Source organism: Chiloscyllium punctatum, chromosome 25 (genome assembly GCF_047496795.1).
Source record: "Chiloscyllium punctatum isolate Juve2018m chromosome 25, sChiPun1.3, whole genome shotgun sequence".
Lineage (NCBI taxonomy): Eukaryota > Metazoa > Chordata > Chondrichthyes > Orectolobiformes > Hemiscylliidae > Chiloscyllium > Chiloscyllium punctatum.
In genome coordinates, this window is record NC_092763.1 from 37,429,538 (window position 1) to 37,451,151 (window position 21,614).

At 41.1% G+C, this 21,614-nt stretch overlaps 1 protein-coding gene across 1 annotated transcript in view; it reads left to right on the forward strand.

The window, feature by feature from the left end:
• Window positions 1-21,614, forward strand: part of LOC140495855 (exocyst complex component 1-like) — a 105,594-nt gene that overhangs the window by 44,154 nt on the left and 39,826 nt on the right. Inside the window, exons 7-10 of the mRNA XM_072595054.1 lie at window positions 7,146-7,255; window positions 9,038-9,187; window positions 11,406-11,508; window positions 14,979-15,106. Of these exons, the coding sequence (XP_072451155.1) occupies window positions 7,146-7,255; window positions 9,038-9,187; window positions 11,406-11,508; window positions 14,979-15,106 (491 nt within the window). The remainder of the gene's footprint in view (window positions 1-7,145; window positions 7,256-9,037; window positions 9,188-11,405; window positions 11,509-14,978; window positions 15,107-21,614) is intronic.

The window sequence follows — 21,614 nt, forward strand, 5'->3', positions numbered from 1 at the left end:
AAGAGCTCAGAACATCAGTGCAGCGATCCTTAGCCAGAAGTGTCAAGTGGATGAGCCATCTCGACCTCCTCCAGTGGTCCCCAGCATTACAGGTACCAGCCTTCAGCCAAATTGATTCAGCCCACATGATATCAAGAAGCAATTGGAGACATTGGATGTTGCAAAGGCTTTGACAAGATTCCAGCAATAGTACTGAAGGGCTTTGCTCCAGAGCATTCCGCTCCCCTAACCAAGCTCTTCCAGTCCAGTTACAACACCGGCCTTTACCTGGCAATGGGAACATTGCCCAGGTATGTCCTGTACATAAAAGGCAAGATAAGTCCAATCCAGCTAATTATTACCCCATCAGTCTACTCTTGATCACCAGTAAAGTTATAGAAGGTGTCACCAACAGTGCTATCAAGCAGCACCTGCTCAGCAATAACCTGCTCAGTGTTGCCCACTTTGGGTTCCGCCAGGACCACTCAGCTCCTAACCTCATTACAGGCTTGGCTCAAACATAGACAAAAGAGCTGAATTCCAGAGGTGAAGTGAAAGTGATGGCCCTTAACATCAAGGTTACATTCGACTGAGTGTGGCATTAAGGAGCAAAACTGGAATCACTGGTTATGAGCGGCAAAGTCTCTGTGGTTGGAGTCATACCTGTCATAGAGAAAGATAGTCTTGGTCATTGGAGGTCAGTCATCTAAGCTGCATGACAGCTTTGCAGGAGTTCCGCAGGGTAGTGTCCTAGGCCCAACTATCTTCAACTGCTTCATTAATGATCTTCCCTCCATCATAAGGTCAGAAGTGAGAATGTTTGCCAATGATTGCACAATGTTTAGCACCATTCTCAACTCTTCATACTGAAGCAGTCCATGTTCAAATGCAACAATGATTTGGAGATGCCGGTGTTGGACTGGGGTGTACAAAGTTAAAAATCACACAACACCAGGTTATAGTCCAACAGGTTTAATTGGAAGCACACTAGCTTTCAGAGCAGCCCTCCACTATCACCTGATGAAGGAGCGTCACTCCGAAAGCTAGTGTGCTTCCAATTAAACGTGTTGGACTATAACCTGCTATTGTGTGATTTTTAACCAAATGCAACAAGATCTGGATAAAATCCAGACTTAAGCTGACAAGTGACAAGTAACATTTAGGCCATACAAATGCCAGGCTATGACTGTCACCAATAAGAGACAATCTAATCACCACCCCTTGATATTCAAGGGTGTTACCATCACTGAATCCACCACTACCAGCAAGCTACATCCCAACATTGACCAAAAACTCAACTGGACTCACCACATAAACATAATGGCTCCAAGATCTGGTCAGAGGCTAGGAATATTGTGGTGACTAACTCACCTCTTGACTCCCTAATGCCTGCCGATCATTTACAAAGTACAAGTCATGTGCGTGATGGAATATTCCCCATTTGCCTGGATGAGTGCAGCTCCAACGACACTCAGAAGCTTGATACCATCCAAGACAAAGTAGCATGCTTGATTGGGACTAGCATCCACTGCCTTCACCACCGACAGCGTCATAGAGATGTACAGCATGGAAACAGACCCTTCGGTCCAACCCGTCCATGCCGACCAGACATCCCAACCCAATCTAGTCCCACCTGCCAGCACCCGGCCCATATACCTCCAAACCCTTCCTATTTATATACCCATCCAAATGCCGCTTAAATGTTGCAATTGTACCAGCCTCCACTACATCCTCTGGCAGCTCATTCCATACATGTACCACCCTCTGCGTGAAAAAGTTGCCCCTTAGGTCTCTTTTATATCTTTCCCCTCTCCATGCCCTCTAGTTCTGGACTCCCTGACCCCAGGGAAAATACTTTGTCTATTTATCCTATCCATGCCCCTCATAATTTTGTAAACCTCTATAAGGTCACGCCTCAGCCTCCGACGCTCCAGAGAAAACAGCTCCAGCCTGTTCAGCCTCTCCCTGTAGCTCAGATCCTCCAACCATGACAACATCCTTGTAAATCTTTTCTGAACCCTTTCAAGTTTCACAACATCTTTCCGATAGGAAGGAGACCAGAATTGCATGCAATATTCCAACAGTGGCTTAACCAATGTCCTGTACAGCCGCAACATGACCTTCCAACTCCTGTACTCAATACTCTGACCAATAAAGGAAGGCATACCAAACATCTTCTTCACTATCCTATCTACCTGCGATTCCACTTTCAAGGAGCTATGAACCCCCTGCATTCCAAGGTCTCTTTGTTCAGCAACACTCCCTAGGACCTGACCATTAAGTGTATAAGTCCTGCGAAGATTTGCTTTCCCAAAATGCAGCACCTCGCATTTATCTGAATTAAACTCCATCTGCCACTTCTCAGCCCATTGGCCCATCTGGTCCAGATCCTGTTGTAATCTGAGATGACCCTCTTCGCTGTCCACTACACCTCCAATTTTGGTGTCATCTGCAAACTTACTAACTGTACCTCTTATGCTCGCATCCAAAACATTTATGTGAATGACAAAAAGTAGAGGGCCCAGCACCAATTCTTGTGGCACTCCACTGGTCACAGGCCTCCAGTCTGAAAAACAACCCTCCATCACCACCCTCTGTCTTCTACCTTTGAGCCAGTTCTGTATCCAAATGGCTAGTTTTCCCTGTATTCTGTGAGATCTAACCTTACTAATCTTTCTCCCATGGGGACCCTTGTCGAACGCCTTACTGAAGTCCATATAAATCACATCTACTGCTCTGCCCTCATCAATCTTCTTTTTTGCTTCTTCATATAATAGCAGCAGTGTGTACTGTCTACAAGATGCATTGCAGAAGTTCACCAAAGATCCTCAGATAGCACGTCCATACCCACAACCACTTTGATCGAGAAGGATAAGGCAGAAGTGACATGGGAGCACCACCACCTTCAAGTTCCCCTATAAGTCCCTCACTAACCTGACTTGGAAATATATCACCGTTCCTTCACTGTGGCTGGGTCAAAATTCTGGAATTCCCTTCCCAGTGGTATTGTGTGTCAACCCACATAGACAGACTACAGCAGGTTGAAGCCAGCTCACCACTACTTCCCAAGGGCAACTAGGGATGGGCAATAAATGCTAGCCAGCTGACAAAATCCACATCCCACAAATTGATATTTTCTTTTTTAAAATCTTAGTTCCCATTTGGTCTTCAACATTAGCTTCTTGTTTGTGTATTTTAAAACCAGCTTAAGACAACTGAGAGATATAGTGAGCTAATTTATAAATAAATCACTTTGAAACAACTTGACATTGATAAAGGTATTTCTGTTCTCTCCCTCTATTTTGTTGGGTCGATTTCTCTTCTAACTGACCTGGAAATGTATTTTTGTCTGCATTCCTTGGCATCATGAACCCTAACCTCAATGAACTTAAATTTAAAAATCTGTCTCCAAAATACTCTCTCTATGTTTGAGACAACCAAACATTCAACAACTTTGGTCAATAGGAGACAGCTCATTTATTTGCATAATGCTATCTAAATTTGAATCATATAATCACTACAGTGTGGAAACAGGTCTTTGGCCCAACAAGTCCACACCGACCTTCCAAAGAGTATCCCACCCAAACCCATTCCCCTACCCTATTACTCTAGATTTACCCCTAACTAACACATCCCTGAACACTCTGGGCAATTTAGCATAGCCAGTTCACCTAATCTGCACGTCTTTAGATTATGAGAGGAAACCAGAACACCTGGAGGAAACCCACGCAGACATGGGGAGAATGTGCAAACTCCATGCAGACAGTCACCCAAGGCTGGAATCAAACCGGGGTCCCTGGCACTGTGAGGCAGGCAGTTATCAGTCCTCAGCAAAGGACTCACCTTCATCCCCCTCTGTCCACGCATCAATGAATTTAATACACGCCGTGACGTCGAACAATTCTTCCGTCGCCTCCGCCTCTGAGCTTACTTTCACAATCAGGACTCCTGCCCACCTTCCGAGGACCCCTTCACCCACCTCCAACACACTGCATCCACCTGGATACCCCATGCTGGCCTATTACCTGCCCTCCACCTCTTCATTTCCAACTGCCGCCGGGACATTAACTGCCTCAACCTGTCTACCCCCCTCCCCCACTCCAACCTCTCACCCTCACAACACGCAGCCCTCCAATCCCTCTGCTCCAATCCCAACCTCACCATCAAGCCAGCAAATAAAGGGGGCGCAGTGGTAGTCTGGCGCACTGACCTCTACACCGCTGAAGCCAAACGCCAACTCAAGGACACCTCTTCCTACCGCCCCCTCCACCATGACTTCACCCCCCATCACCAAATCATCATCTCCCAGACCGTACAGAACCTCATCACCTCAGGAGATCTCCCACCCACAGCTTCCAACCTCATAGTCTGGGAACCCTGCACTGCCCAGTTCTACCTCCTTCCCAAGATCCACAAGCCTGACCACCCTGGCCAATCCATTGTCTCAGCATGCTCCTGCCCCACCTGAACTCATTTCTACCTACGTCGACACTGTCCTATCCCCCTAGTCCAGGAACACCCCACATACGTTCGAGACACCACCCACGCCCTCCACCTCCTCCAAGACTTCCATTTCCCCGGCCCCCAACGCCTTATCTTCACCATGGATATCCAATCCCTCTACACCTCCATCCGCTATGACCAGGGCCTCCAAGCCCTCCATTTTTTTCCTCTCCCAAAGTCCCCAATAGTACCTTCCGCCGAAACTCTCATTTGTTTGGCTGAACTGGTCCTCACCCTTAATAATTTCTCCTTCGAATCCTCCCACTTCCTCCAGACCAAAGAGGTAGCCATGGCCACACGTATGGGCCCCAGCTATGCCTGTCTCTTTGTTGGCTACGTAGAACAGTCGATCTTCTGTAGTTACACCGGCACCACTCCCCACCTCTTCCTCCGCTACATTGATGACTGCATTGGCGCTACCTCGTGCTCCCGTGAGGAGGTTGAGCAATTCATCAACTTCACCAACACATTCCATCCTGACCTGAAATTTATCTGGACCATCTCTGACACCTCCCTCCCCTTCCAGCTCTATTAATGACGACCGACTTGACACTGACATTTTTTACAAACCCACCGACTCTCACAGCTACTCTTCCCACCCTACCTCTTGCAAAAATGTCATCCCGTATTCCCAATTCCTCTGCTTCCGCCGTATCTGCTCCCAGGAGGACCAGTTCCACCACAGAACACACCAGATGGCCTCCTTCTTTAGAGACCGCAATTTCCCTTCCCACGTGGTTAAAGATGCCCTCCAACGCATCTCGTCCACATCCCGCACCTCCGCCCTCAGACCCCACCCCTCCAATCATAACAAGGACAGAACGCCCCTGGTGCTCACCTTCCACCCTACCAACCTTCGCATAAATCAAATCATCCGCCGATATTTTTGCCACCTCCAAACAGACCCCACCACCAGGGATATATTTCCCTCCCCACCCCTTTCCGCCTTCTGCAAAGACCATTCCCTCCGTGACTACCTGGTCAGGTCCACGCCCCCCTACAACCCACCCTCCCATTCTGGCACCTTCCCCTGCCATCGCAGGAATTGCAAAACCTGTGCCCGCACCTCCTCCCTCACCTCCATCCAAGGCCCTAAAGGAGCCTTCCACATCCATCCAAGTTTTACCTGCACATCCACCAATATCATTTATTGTATCCATTGCTCCCGATGCGGTCTCCTCTACATTGGGGAGACTGGACGCCTTCTAGCAGAGCGCTTTAGGGAACATCTCCGGGACACCCACACCAATCAACCACACCGCCGCCTCCTTCACCGCCGCTCCCTCACCACCAGACGCCTGGAGGAAGAACGCCTCATCTTCCGCCTCGGAACACTTCAACCCCAGGGCATCAATGTGGACTTTAAAAGTTTCCTCATTTCCCCTTCCCCCACCTCATCCTAGTTCCAAACTTCCAGCTCAGCACTGTCCCCATGACTTGTCCTACCTGCCTATCTTCTTTTCCACCTATCCACTCCACCCTCCTCCCTGACCTATCACCTTCATCCCCTCACCCACTCACCTATTGTACTCTAAGCTACTTTATCCCCACCCCCACCCTCCTCTAGCTTATCTCTCCACCCTTCAGGCTCTCTGCCTTTATTCCTATGAAAGGCTTTTGCCCAAAACGTCGATTTTACTGCTCCTCGGATGCTGCCTGAACTGCTGTGCTTTTCCAGCACCACTAATCCATAATCTGGTTTCCAGCATCCAGTCATTGTTTTTACTTAGTTGGTGCTAACCACTGAGCCAATGTGCCATCCCAGGGCAACTTGGTCAGGGCAACAATGGGTACTCCACATTTGTCTTAAGCAGCAGTTGACTAAAATGTGAGGAGAATTAACAGAGTTCTTTGTCCTGATATGGTCTTGCAGTGCAATGATAATGACCCTATATCTGGGCTAGAAGCTCCAGGTTCAAGATCCCTCTCAGGACTTGATAGCCAAAGGTGTATAATAACATGGCTAAACAGATTAGTTGTCAATCTGCAAGTTCTTCTGATACACCAGTGACAAGTAGTAAGAGCTAAATAGTTCCCTATTCAGCCAGAACTATGTGATAACTGCAGCCAATGACCTTGCTTCATTAAAAAATTCCATGCACAAGTTCTTACCATGAGCAAGTGTCCTTCTTGTTCCAGGGAACTACCACCCACCCCACTCACATTCCTGATTGATATCAATAATTGAAAAATGTGGATGTTAGGACTGAATTGTAACGCATCCAATGGCTAAGTAATTTGCTAATGCTCATCGAATGACTGCCTGGTTGATATTACTGTTTTTTGAGATACTAAAGGTTATGTTCTTCAGTAGAACCCTAAATAGGTAATAGTGCACTGAATAGTGATTCTTCATAATGATTTATTTTTACTATTTAACCTACCCAAGAAGAAAATGAAACTACCCATTTAAAAATAGCTGCAGTTTGAAGATTTTAGTAAGTCGTTGTTACAGCATCATGTTATTCAGACAAGGAATGCTGTAAATTGATGTTTAACACTAGAAGGTTATGCCAGGCATTTATTTTCAATCTGGGTAGTTTCAATCTGGAGTTTGGGTCAAAAAGAATTATAAATTAGTAGGATATTTGTGAAATCAAATTATTCGTAGGTATAATTATCAGTAGTATTTCAACTTCACTTTAAAATTCTGATTTTATTAGGCCATCGGAAACTGCAAAGTGTGGTAGAACAATTAATAAAGTTTGAAAGTTTACGGCAGCAATTTGAAAGTCGATTCATACGGCATATTAATGCTTTATTTGTACTACAGGTATGTGCACTGCTAAATAATGTAGCTGGTTGGTTCTTGGTTTCTTGTGATAGAATCTGATGACAAAGACTTTGTAAAATTTACTTTGTTATAAACAATAGTTTCAAGAGTATATTATTGTCCAGTGTCCATATTTATTTTGGAGAATTCATCAGTTACTGAAAAAGCAAACCAAATACTTGTGAGTGAATAGAGAGTGTTAGAATATCATCTTTAGCCAACCTTTCTTTACCTAAGTTGATGAGATGCAGATGTGATAGTCAGCTCTTCACAAATTATCTGGAAACCATTTTCTTTCTTTTCTGTTAATAATGACATGAAATGCACATACTTCTTATTTTGCTCCTACTTAATAATTCCAGATCCAAATGTTTCATCAGTAATTCACAGTCTAACTGCAAACAGCATGATTAAGTCTTCCATGTCAAATATTCAGCATTAAAATAAATCCTTGAATGATTTCATTATCATTTGGGAAAACTGAGATTAGGTAATCAGTGTTCATTCAGTTCTAGGTATAGTATTGATTCAAGCTGACAAATTGACTCGACATATGAGTTCATAATGGCACGTTAAGCAACAGTGTTTGGTAGTTGCTGCAGACTTTTAGCATTCTTAAACCAAAGTATTAAATGTGATGCTCTAAACCCTGTCTTTTAAAATATTTATCAGATGTTTTGATCAATCTTTTTCTTCCTCTTAAGAGTTTGGCTCTTAGTTGACATATGGTTTCAAGAGTGTTGATCACTCCCCAGTAGCCACCCAATGAATTGGACATTATTCATAACAGCTACATTATTCTAGGATATGGTTCATTGATGTCAGCAGCCATGATTAATGGCTTAACCTCATGAATGTCAAAATATTATCAATCTGCAGACAGTTTAAAATACAGGTCAGTGTGTATCACTTATGATTAGGAGTTAATTTCCCACAGAAATGCTTTCCAACTTAATTTGTTATATCCCTTTAACTATCTTTGCTGAGACCAATTAAGTCAGTAAATGTCAAGACTTTAAGTTCTTTTGATTAGTATAATACTATACAAAACAGCACAGGAACAGGCCCTTCAACCCACCTACACTGATTCCAAATCCTTGTTTAGACCGCTACTTATTGCCCATACATGATTTCTATCCTGCTATTCACCTCCCGTTCATGTGACTATCAAGATATGCCTTAAATGTTGCCAATGTTGCCTGCTTCCACCACCTCCACTGGCAGTTTGTTCCAGGCATCTACCATCCTCTGTGTGAAAACTTTTCTCTGCATTTCTCCCCTAAACTTTCCCACTCTCACCTTGACCCATGCCCACTTGTAGTTGACCTTTTCACCCTGAAGAAAAGCCTCTGATTACCCACCCTATCTATGCCTCTCTCAGTTTTATAGGTCTGCATCAGGTCGCCCCTCAGACTCCAAATTTCCATTGAAAAGGATCAGAGTTTATCCAATTTCTCCAGACCAGACAACATCCTGGTAAACCATCTCTGCACCCTCTCCAAAGCATTACTGTTCTTCTGGTAATGTGGCAACCAGGTCTGATCACAATATTCCAAATGTAGCCAAACTGAATGTTAAACAGCTTAATTTTTTAAAAAAGCTTATTTATTCATAAATAAATAGTCACTTCTTTGATTTTTTTTTCTTTTGGAATGTTCATTCGTACAGTCACGTAGGTATACTTGAAATATTTGAAAATTCTGGGATGGGTCAATTAAGTATCTTAATTTCGGTTGTTAAATGTATTAGAGCTTTAAAAATGCTATTTCCATTGTGTTTAAGGGAAATGACCAAAACATTGGCTTGTTACAACAGTCGGGAGAGCTAATCTTGCCCGACCATAAGCATTTTCATGATGAATTATTGCCATATAGCCCTCTAATGGCTTGGATTAAAAACAACAGCCCTGCTATTTTTACTGATTTATCAAAGGTATGTTTCTTGGCTGTTAGACAAAGGTATGAAAGGTGTATAGACTTGGAATCATTTTCAATAGTCTTGTTGCATGATTACTCAACTTAGTTCCTTAATGTTTTTGAATTCCTTAATAGGGGCATTAACTTCTTTGTTTTAACTGGTTTTAACAGAGACATTAACCAAAGATTCTTACAGATACATTTGGTCATATAAGCTTGCCAAACACCTTGCAGATGTTTATTTTTAATTTTAAGAAATGTCAAAGCTCATTTGTTGTTGACAATTTAAATAAAAATTAAAATGATCTTTTCCTCAATATTTTCTCTAGCTATTATCCAATCTTTCTCTTCATTTCATACCTCATTTGACATGGAATTAAATATAATATCACTTTCTGGTTGGGACTCTGCATTGTTTATTAACAGTTATTCAGATTTCTTGGTTAAGGAGATTTTCTGGTGATTGCCCTGTTTATATGGGCACCAGATGGCATTTTTCCCATGACTGAATGACAAGGACCTCTCGTGCAAAATCCCATAACATTCCTGTGGGCAGTTACAAATGTAACAACTACTGATCAAAAAATCCAGTTAATTAAGCATTCATCCACTTAATCCTGCCAACAGTAATTTCTCACCCAAAAGTTTATACTTTGTTTATTTTCTTAAATTTGTAATTATTAAAATATAAATCATTATTAAAATGTCTTATTCATATTTCCTGATATATCTTTAGTTGAAGAAACTGTAGGAAAGTACATGAATTGACTCATATGAACAGCCAAGTTCATAGAGAAAACAGAATACACAATACCAGTAATTAAAAGCCATTCCAGAACTATCTTTATCAAAACATAGTCTAATTGCACATGGTACCTGCCTCTATTGTTGTTCAAGTTTAGAATTATTATCTTATATGGATACAAATCATCTTGGAGGACAATTCCGATTCAGAGCAAGTTCATTTTCTGGAAGAATTAATATTTTGGATGCTGTCAGGTGGTTTAGCTTGTGCCAAATGCTCAACAAGTCATATTTCTCTGGATATAGGCACAGAAGATAAAATAGTGTTTCATTTAAGCTGGTTTGCAGACCCTCTTGTGGTGAAGTGGTAGAGTCATTACCCATGAACCAGGAAGCTGTTCAAGTCCCAACTGCTGTAGAGGTGTGTAATTACATCTCTGAACAAATTGATTTCAAAAATAGGTTAATATTTTCTTTTAAATTAATCTGGTTTGGAATTCTGTTTTTGGAGATAACAAACACAATATTTATAAGACCCAATTTTATCTATCCAATGAATGGTGACATAGTTACTCTGAAGAATAATTAGAGTTAGCCACCTTTGAAAGGAAGCAGAAAGTGAAACAAGGAAAAGATCATTCAGAGCAAAGTGAAATTCCGAAAGAGCAGATTTGGTTTAGAATGAAATTTCCTATGAAGAGCAAGAGCAGGCCTGGCCCGAGATGAGAGGCAGACAGCAGGGCATACAATTTCCATTAAAAATAACAATGATATTGGAGGTCATTATGGACCAGAAGCCATTGAAGGAATGGACTTTGACACAGGAACTGGTGAATTTTTATCTCCAGTGCAGACAGAAGCCTTTCGGCCCATCAAGTCTACACCAATCCTCTGGAAAGCATCACACCCAGGCCCACCCCATACCAGTAACCCTGCATTTAGAATGGCCAATCCACTTAATCTGCACATCTTTGGACTGCAGGAGGAAACTGAACACCTGACAGAAACTCACACAGACACGGGGAGAATGTACAAGTGCCATACAAACAGTCTCCCAAGGCTGGAATCAAACTCAGATCCCTGGTGCTGTGAGGCAGCAGTACTAACTACTGAACCAATGTGCTGCCTTTCTAGAATCAACATAGCTAAAAAGTATATCTGAGTGCCAAACACCACATTGAAGTACAATCAGAAGCTCAGCAAGTGTGGATTGTCAGCTATGTCTTGTTCCACATATTATTAATTTACAGTCAATACTTTTAAACTTTGGACACATTATGTGCATTAAAATGCTGAAGAAGAGTTATGTAAAAATTGAAATTTTAATTCTATTTTTCTCTCCACATGTTCTGAGTTTCTGCAGCATTCTCTGTGTTTGCATTATGTAACTTTAACACAGAAAAATTTATGAAACACTGTCAAATTGCATTGAAATTACTAATGATAAATGTCAAATATTTATTTTTCCCAAGTTCTGTTGCATTTTCCAGGTGTATTCAGGAAGCATTAGAAAACTTTATGAAAAACAAACCAAAGAATTTTTTGATGTGGTGAAGTTTAAATTAACTGGAACGAAAGAAGGCATGAGATTCAGTAAGTATGAGTCACAAACTACAAAACAGAAAACTCATTTTTATATAGCTGCAAGATACATCACACAAAAAATACTATATTTATGATTAACCTAGATTCCAAAATGCAGTTGTGATACTTAGTTGCGAATTTAGCCATACCTGTAAAGCCATTTCTCTGAAGTAGGCACTTATTTGTAATTGTTCCTTGTTGTAAACCCCTTGGGTCATTCACAAGCCAACTGTTATTGTTCGTAATTATAATTTCCAAGCCATGATTGCATTTCTCTTTTTTCCTTTATTAATGGTAGTTTTGATTCCAAAGAACATTGTGATTCTTGTCTTCAGAATTTTTTGACAAATACATGTTACACACAAAAATTAGTGTTTCATAATAGATTTTACTGTGGATCTGACGGTGTCTGATGAAGGTATTTAAAATATAATAAACAAATTAAAATAATAGTTCTGAAAAGTTGAAGAAATTGTAAAATGGGAGGAGACTATCTTTAGATAGATAGATAATTCATCTTAACCTTCCCCTTAAGTTCACACCGTCACATTTGTGAGCCTGTCCATGTGATATGAAGAACCAAATGCAGGAAAGATGGGAAATAAATGATGACTCAGAGACATTTACTGCCTGTGAAGCAATTTAAAAAGAAATGCGGGCTGTATTTTCACTCCTGAGTGTTGATAGCTTGAGTTGGGCAATTTTCCAGACTTCGGCTTCTGGTTTGGTGTAAAAATGTCCAAAATGGTGCAATTTCTATTAGGAGACTGGGGGCAAGTGCTCAGGTAAGTGATGGAGTTAGACCGGCTAGTCCCAGATGAAGATTGAAGGTGGTTACAAGTGCCTGTAAGTGATGTGGCTAGCTGTTTAAAAGGTCAACATTAGCTCTCTTTGACATCTTCCAAGCTGCTTTCTTAAAGCTTGCACCCCCTGTAACTCCCACCACAACCACCCCATAAACATTCCCGCATCCAAACATGTCAAACCTATATTTCCCTGAACTTGTTCCCCATGCCCATACATGCCAATATATGCAAACTCATGTCCTCCAAATGAAATCTCCATGCCCACAAATGTCAACTCATACCAACCATAGCCCTGCATCACCTACTGCCATGGCTCCTTATTGCCCTCAATGGAAAATTTCTCAAGATTAACCATGGGAGACCTCAGGATCAATGATGAAATAAAGTTCTAAATATCTATTACAGACTATACTATATGAAATGAACTCTCATCCAATAAAGGCTATTCAACCCAATAAATCTCCTCAAGTCCTTAACTGAGTATTAAAACAAACATTTGTATTAAGGATCCCATACCAAACAGCTAATTCTTTAATTACCTCTTTGAACTGTCAATTAGACTTGGAATTTACAGCTTCCATTGTGATGCCATGTTGGAGAAAACACTGATATATAATAATGCCATAATGATAGCACTTAAGGTTATGTCAACAACCATCTATTAAACTGCTGGAGCAGATTTTCTTCAATTCCTTGACATACGCAAGTAGCATTCATTGATTTTTAAAGTACTAGGAATTTGAATAATTTCACAAAATTCAGGACCATTTACAATGCTATCAGTCTACCATCAGTCATCAGCAAAGTGAAGAAAGTAGTTGTCATTAAGTGCTTATTTAATAAGTGGCAATCCACTCATCAACAGCCTTCTCATGATGCTAAATTTGTAATCTACCAGGACCATCTGACTGCACACCTTGTTTCGTCCTTGGTCCAAAATATTAATTCCCCTCTCTATAAGTGTACCAAGATCACATGAAGTGCAGTGGTTCAAAAATGCAGGTCATCCTCTTCCTGTCAAGCATGTGGCCAAAGCTTGACAGTCCACAAGAAAACAAATTATAAAATTATCTGCTCAAATAGTTCAGTTCCAGGAACTTGACAACAAGAGTAGACCTTTTAGCCCCTCAACTCTATTCTGTATGTTGTGAGGGAACCAACAAGAGAGAAGAACATACTTGACCTTGATCTTATCAATCTACCTGTTGCAGAGGCACCTGTCTCTAGCTGTATTATTAGCAGTCACCATAATACAGTTTATGTAGAGATGATGGGCTGAATCTTGTGGCTCGTTTGCATCAAGATTTTTGGAGGAATTTCCACTGACAAACCGAGTCGATTTTCTCGCCATTTCTTATCAAATCCGACTGTTAACTTTCAATCCCACCCCTATGGTATCCATCTTGTCAATTCTGGCCCCATCTTACCATATATTTTTCCCAGAACAAGTTGCCTTTCAGCGGATATACCGAAATTTACTAGCATCCCTTTGATCTTTGCCATCTTTGAAAGTCGATTGAGCACTCTGACAGGAACTGTCTGTCTGTAGCTGCTGTGCATGGTTCCTGACATTTGCCACAGACGTGGCAGACAAAAGGAAATCTACATACCATTGTGTGGGCAGTGAACTGGAAGTCCTGCTGGACAGGATAGTGTAGAGGCAGAATGTGAATGACCTTCTCCAATCCACTGGTGTAGGTGCCATCATCTTTTCCTGATACCTCACACTCACTCGATATCTGCTATCATAGTCATGAAAAGTACAAATGACAGACAAGGATGAACTTGATATCAGAATTGGCTTTGTCAGAATTCCTGTCTAATTATGCCACAAATTCTGTCAAAGCCCAAGTTATTCAGACCCCTACAATTTCCACCCAATATCTTGTCCTCACATTGGTCGATACCGTTTGTTATACTTGTTGGCAATACTATTGTGTTAAATGGAATAGATTTAGAACAGACCTAGCAACTTAAGCCTCATTCCACACAGCCTTAACAGTATGCAACAGACAGAGATAAGCAATGTCACAATTAGCTGATGAAATCAAAGCTGCTGTCCTGCCACATCTACTCTGTGGTGGTGGTCTATAGAATAAATGGCAGGAGAAGGAGGTTTCACAGATATTGCCATCCTTAATGATGGGGGAGACCAGTATATCAGTGGATAAGACAAGATTTTGCAATATTTGCAGAGGGGTGTCGAGGCTGGATCATTAAGTATATCCAAGGCTAAAATGGACAGATTTCTAATCCGTAAAGGAATGAAGGTTATGGGAATAAAGCTGGAAAATGGGGTTGAAGATTATCAGATCAGCTATAATATCATTGAATGCCACAGCAGACATGATGGGCTGAATGGCTAATTTCTGCTTCTATATCCTTATGGTCTTCTGTAGGGGTTGGAGCATAACGATGTATCGGGAGAGATGTGATGAAGGCTCATGTAATATTGACAATGTCTTGGGACAGGAGGCTAGTGGGAGGCAACAAGGAAAATGAACATTGTGGGGTCAGCTAATGGAGATGAACAATGGGACTACAGCAAAAACAGTGGGTGGTAAGCACAAGGCATGCGCAATTATTCCTGTCTTGCAGCAGGAATTAGGGGTGAACATTTAATGTAAAATCCGTGATAATTTTTTTTTAAAAATTGTGTGCTGTGATTTTCAGGAATTCAGGAAAGTTTTGAAAAGCTGACTGCTTCTACATCCAATCTACAGAAAACACTTTTCAGAAACTCTTTATATGAACATTTAGGATCAGAAACTGACATTGCAGATCGTCGAATGATGGATAAGGTGCAGCAACAGTCTCTGTCCTTAATTTCATTTAGTAATATGTTAGATTCAATCTGCGAAGATAACTTTGAAATGTTGATATCATAAAATAATGCATTGGTACAAAGAATGTTGGGAGGTCTTGATGCACATTGGATATTGTCTCTGCCTTTGAGTCATGAACTCCAGATTATGGTACTTCCCTCGGAGATGGTAGCCAAGGAAGCTGGATTCATGTAATGGCCAAATGAATTAATTATCAATTGTAAATGCTTCTAACTCTTACAATGGCAAATGTTGCTAACATGACTGATTCTTGGTCAGCCACCTGATGGAAAGAGAGTTGGAGCCTCTACCATCATTATCAATTGCTTCAGACTAAAACAAATAATTTGTTGTAACAAGTAATAAGTGCATATTGCCACAGAAACCCTGACTTCCTTTGTGTTTTGTGACACACACTGCACAAAGAATTTTTAAATATGTCTACAGTTTCTTTTTAACATTATAGTAAGGTATTTGTGAATTGGCATTGATAATCAAATGATGGCTTCAATTTTTACTGATGCTCCTAAACTACTTGATGTATTTATTAGTTATCTCTTTGTTACTTTCTACTCTTAAAGATTGCAGTGTAACTTAAGAAATTCTGAGATAAAATCACTTGCACGTTATTATCGTATGTTAGATCTTAAAGGCATGTAACGTACAACTAGAGGATCTCAGGAGAAATCAATATAACATTAATTCTTGGTTTCTATTCTCCTCAACTGTGTCCCCATCATCATTCCCATCCTGCAAATTGGAAATTACTTCTTTGTAATTTTTTTTTACCCTTAGTTGCGCTAACTCACCATTTATCATTGGGACTAGAATTGCATTTTTCCTTTGAATGAAGGAATAGTTCATAGAAGAGCAACAGGAACAGTACCCTCAACAATTGGGATGATTAATAAGTGGGCCTGTTGGTAGACAGCAAGTAAAGCAACCTCTTAGAAAGCCGTAGCCAGTCCAGAGGATCCATGGACCGAGAATCAGTTCTTTTACATTTCTGAGGAAGACTACATCAAGAGGTTGTGCTTCGTCAAGCAAGCTGCTGCTCCTTTATGCACTCTCTTGCAGCAGCCCCTGCTGCCTTCTGAACCAGGAGGTCATATTTTGCCCATGAATGCCTAAATCACCAGCCTTAAACTTTTTCACCTTCCTTCCAGGTTGCTATCCAGCTGCACAAAGTCGGTTCTACGTGCTTGCTTTGTCAACCAATGCATTTTCTCCCTGATAGGTGCTAACATCCCAAATGATAGGCCTTTGTGATTTTTTAGAACTGGCTGACTTTCCTTGTTTATTCCTATTAGAGTAACAGAAGATGTTCCACGAATTTTTGTGAATAAAAATTTCCAATCTATGAACAGGTATGTGTTCACCTTAGATGGAAAATATGACTGTGTGCCCATTTCCACTATTTCAAGGACTTCATACTGAAATACTCATCCATTTCCTTAAGAGGTGAAGAGGAGCACACCTGACAGATATGGTTAGCGGCCTGCACTTTTGCAGGCCCAATATGTTTGAACCATGAGACCATCTGAAACGTGATGTTGATGTTGGCTGTCCCTTAATTTGAGGACAATGTCTGCTTGAAGTCCAGAGTTTTCTGTTATAGCTTCTCATGTGACAGAACACAGCGATTCTGACCCATGTAGTCATATGTGGAAGTTTGTCCCAACAAAATAGTAGGAGCTAGAGTGCAGGATTTGCTTTCTCTTCTTTCTTTATGTGGCACTGTTCTACATCATGAGTCAGATGCTGTGACTCAAAGTATGATGCAACTTGATTCACAAATAATTACCAAGTTGAAATTTGGCAGTAAGCTCCTCACAGTCATCCATGTCAATGCTGGCATGCTTCAAAGGACGTGTCTCTGAAGCATTTTTTTTGTCCTTCCTTGGAAAATTATCTAATGCAGAGTTGAGAAAACAGGAGCTGGCAGGGGAAACCCTTTTTGACCATCTGGTCACTCTGTCCATTCCATCAAAATTGATTTTGCTGGAGTTTTCCCTTAATACGTAAGGAGCTGGCTTCAAGAAGACACATTTCTTCAATGGTATTCCCAAGGAATCCGAATGATGCAGCAGAGGCTTTGTTGACAGAATTTCTGTCTTGCATCACTGATGTACAGTACAGTTTCCACTACATTGCAGGACTATGAAGATGACAACTACTCTGTAAGCCAGAACTTTTATTGGCTTTGCTGTCAAACACTCAGTAGAAGGCTGAGCTGGTGCAGATGATGCAGTGTTGGATCTCCTCCTCAATGATAAAGTTAAAAATCACACAACACCAGCTTATAGTCCAACAGGTTTATTTGGAAGCACTAGCTTTCAAAGCGATGCTTCTTCATCAGGTGATCCACCTGATGAGTAAGCAGTGCTTCGAAAGCTAGTGTTTTCAAATAAACCTATTGGACTATGACCTGGTCTTGTGTGATTTTTAACTTTGTCCACCCCGGTCCAACACTGGCACCTCCAAATCACGATTCCTCAATGATATAATCATTTAAGAGAGGGGATTGTCAAATTTTGGGACATGTCAGAGTCTCTCCTTCACCATGAAAGGCAGGCGTAATGTTTGATCAGTTGTGAGTTGATAAAAGAATTTCATTTTGGCAACATTCATGGGCAAGATTTTTGTATGAAATATTGAACAGATTGAGAGTGGCTTGCAAATCAAGTGCAGCTGCAATGACGATGCAGCCATCTACAAATTTTACATCATGTATGCCAATGGTGGCCAGTTTAGTTTTAGCATGGAAGTGCTGATGGTTAATCTAAGAGGAGAATCTGAATGTTTAGCAGGGGTCCTGATTTATAGGGGCTGCAGATTTGGGAGTTGATTTATGCTTTGTAAATGATTGATGTTGCAGTATGTAAGAAATGTCCTCTGGAAATCTATCCACTGGTACATTCGTTTTATGTGGGAATTTCAGGACACTTCTCATGCTGGAAGTGCCAATAGCTGTAGGAGCTTAAACTATGGATTTGGGCTTGAACAACTGGTGTCCGGTTCAGTTAGCTCAGTTGGTTGGTTGGCTGATTTGTGACATAGAGCACTGCCACCAGCTCGGGTTCAGTTGTCCCGCTGCTTGAGGATACTATAAAAGATTCTCCTCACCCAATCTCTTCCCCTCGCATGAGGCATGGTGACCCTCAGGTCAAACTACTATAAGTCATGCCTCTCTGATGAGAGAGCAGACCGATGGGTCCGCTGCGACAATGCCAGCTTTACATTCACAAGGCTGAGAGCTACATGAATGGCACCTTTCTAATTGTGGTCGCTCCAACTTAAGAGAATGCAAGCAGAGAGGAATGTCATCAGTCAAAATGGACTGGACAGATGACAAAATTATAGAGTCATACAACATGGAAACAGACTCTTCAGTTAAATTAGTCTAGACCAACCATGTTCCCAAACCAAACTAGTCCCATTTGCCTGCATTTGGCCCATATCTCTCCAAACTTTTCCTGTGCATGTACCTTTCCAAATGTATTTTAAATGTTGTAACTGTACCTGCATCCACCTTTTCCTCTGTCATTTCATTCCACATGTGAACCACTGTCTGTGTAAAAGTAAAAGTTCCTCCTCATGTTCTTTTTAAATCTTTCTCCTCTCACCTTAAAAAATATGCCCACTAGTTTTGAACTCTTCCATCCTAGGGAAAGAAACCCTTGCTATTCAACTTATCTACGCACCTTATGATTTTATAAACTTCTACAAGGTTACCCTTTAACCTCCAGTGCTCTAATGAAGTCACAGGCTATGTTTATAACTCAAACCCTCCATTCCTGACAACATCCTGATAAATCTTTTCTGAACCCTCTCCAATTTAATATTGTCCTTCCTATAGCACAGAGACCAAAACTGTACACAGTACTCCAGAAGAGGCCTCACCAGCATCCTGTACAACCTCACATGATGTTCCAACTCCTATACTCAAATGTCTAAGCGATTGAGACAAGCGTGCTAAACGCCTTCTTAACCAGTCTGTCTACATGCGACGCAAATCTCAAAGAATTATGTGCCTGACTCCCTACGTCCCTCAGTTCTACAACATTACTCAGGGCCCTGCGTTTAATTGTATAAGTCCTGTCCTTGTTTATAATATTTATTGCTTATAATGCAGGAGTCCCTTCAGTACGTCTGATTTTCCAACAAGTATATGCTTCAGAACACTGGTGATGATGATGGTTCCAGTTCAGAACCCAGCCAGATCTAAGTCCAGAGCACCAAGTCTAAATAAGGTTTACAATATATTTTTATCAACACATGAAGCACTCTAAATAAGGTTAGGGAGCTGCAGTCTCAGATAACCATATGAGTATATGATATGATGGCCATACCAAGATCTGGATCAAAACAAGACAGAACTGGGCATGTGTTCTTAGATGCAAGGGACCAAATCTTCCTTTAAGATTGGAAACACTCGACTTATGCACTTAAATGGCTCCCGATTGCATAACTGACTGCATGCATATGATTGCATGTATGATATCATGGACCATTTGTGTTTTTACACTGGGGTCAGGTTAGCAGAGCAGTTTGTGAGTCATGTAACAGTAGGAGAGAAATGTGGATAAGGAAGCGCATTAGGGCCATTTCATTCTCCATCTTCAACTCTTGGTTTCTTCAGCAGGCCCCCACACACCTTCATGTCATTCCATTGTCACCTTCACACCCTTATTTACCTTCCATGCACCATCTTAACAGCTCGTGTCAACAAAGCAGAAACCACATCAAATACTGACTTTCATTCTCAGATGAATGGAACACATGGGTTCTGAAACCATTCACATTTGAAATTCAGTGAAGCATGGGTAATTGCCACAGTTATATAAACAATAGACTTTATTCTGGGAAGGATGCTCATTTTAGTTTCAAAGTGATGGTTAGATATTTTTCAAATGTCGAAATTGCAATTCTTCTATCAGCCAGAGCAATTTAAATCTGAGTTTAATAAAATGACAGCTTACAACCAAGGTCAAAATAATTTTTCTTTCTTGAGGACTCATCTTGAGACTTTATTAAGGACTATATTTTGATTTTTGGGGACAATATTTTGGATTTTAGGGGCTTCTGTTTCATTCCCACTAACTGAGTTATCTGGTGTGCTACCATGGAGTCGCAGCACCTTATGTATTTGTGTTGGCATTTGGGATATGTGGACAGAATGAGAACAATTCATCAGTATCTCAACAAAGATAAAAACATTAAACTTGAAGCCATGTTACACAATAAAAGCATTAATTTTCAATACACCACAATATTTAAATTGGCATAAGGTAACAAGTATAAATTAACAGAAGTTTTTTTTCCAAAATAATTGATATACGTTTCTGCAAATGAAAAGCTTTTATCCTAAACATATCTTCTGCAATGATGTCAAAAATATTGCCTTGTTACAAGACCATAAGACATAGGAGCAAAAATTAGGCCATCCAGCCTATCAAGTCTGCTTCGCCGTTCAATCGTGGCTGATAAGTTTCTCAACTCCATTTTCCTGTTTTCTCCCCATAACCTTTGATCCCCTTGGTACCCATGAACCTATCTATCTCAGTCTTAAATATACTCGATGACCTGGCTTCCACAGTCTTCTGTGGCAATGAATTCCATAGATTCACCACTTTGTGACTGAAGACGTTTCTCCTTATCTCCAATCTAAAAGGTATTTCCTTTACTCTAAGACTATGCCTGGGGTCCTAGTCTCTCCTGCCAATGGAACCAGTGTTTCAATTAGATACCTCCCCCCACCAATCCTTCTAAACTCCATCAAGTACAAACCCAGAGTCCTCAAATGTTCCTCATATGTTAAGCTTTTCATTCCTGGGACCATTCTTGTGAACCACCTCTGAACATGTTCCAGGGCCAGTACATCCTTCCTGAGATATGGAGACAAAACTGCATACAATAATTCAGATGTGGGCTCATTAGAGCCTTGTGGAGCCTCAGAAGTATATCACTGCTTTTATATTCAAGTCCTCTCAAAATAAATGCCATCATTAAATTTATTTTCCCAACTACTGACTCAACCTGAAAGTTTATCTTGAGAGAATCCTGGACCAGAACTCTCAAGTCTCTGCACTGACACTTTAAATTTTCTCCCAATTTAGAAAGTAGTCCATGCCAATATTCTTCCTACCAAAATGCATGACCTCCACACTTTCTCACACGTAACCCATCTGCCGCTTCTTTGCCCACTCTCCTAACCTGTCTAAATCCTTCTGCAGCTTCCTCATCTCTTCAATGCTACCTGTCCCTCCATCTATCTTTGTATCGTCTGCAAATCTAGCCAGAATACCCTCAGTTCCTTCATTGAGATTGTTAATGTATAAAATGAAATGTTGTGGTCCCAATATTTGAGCCTTGTGGAGCATCACTTGTCTCAGGTGCCATGTTGTATTATCCCCACTGTCTGCTTTCTGCCAGACAGCCAAGCTTCTATCCATGCTAGCACCTTGCTTCTGACACCATGGGC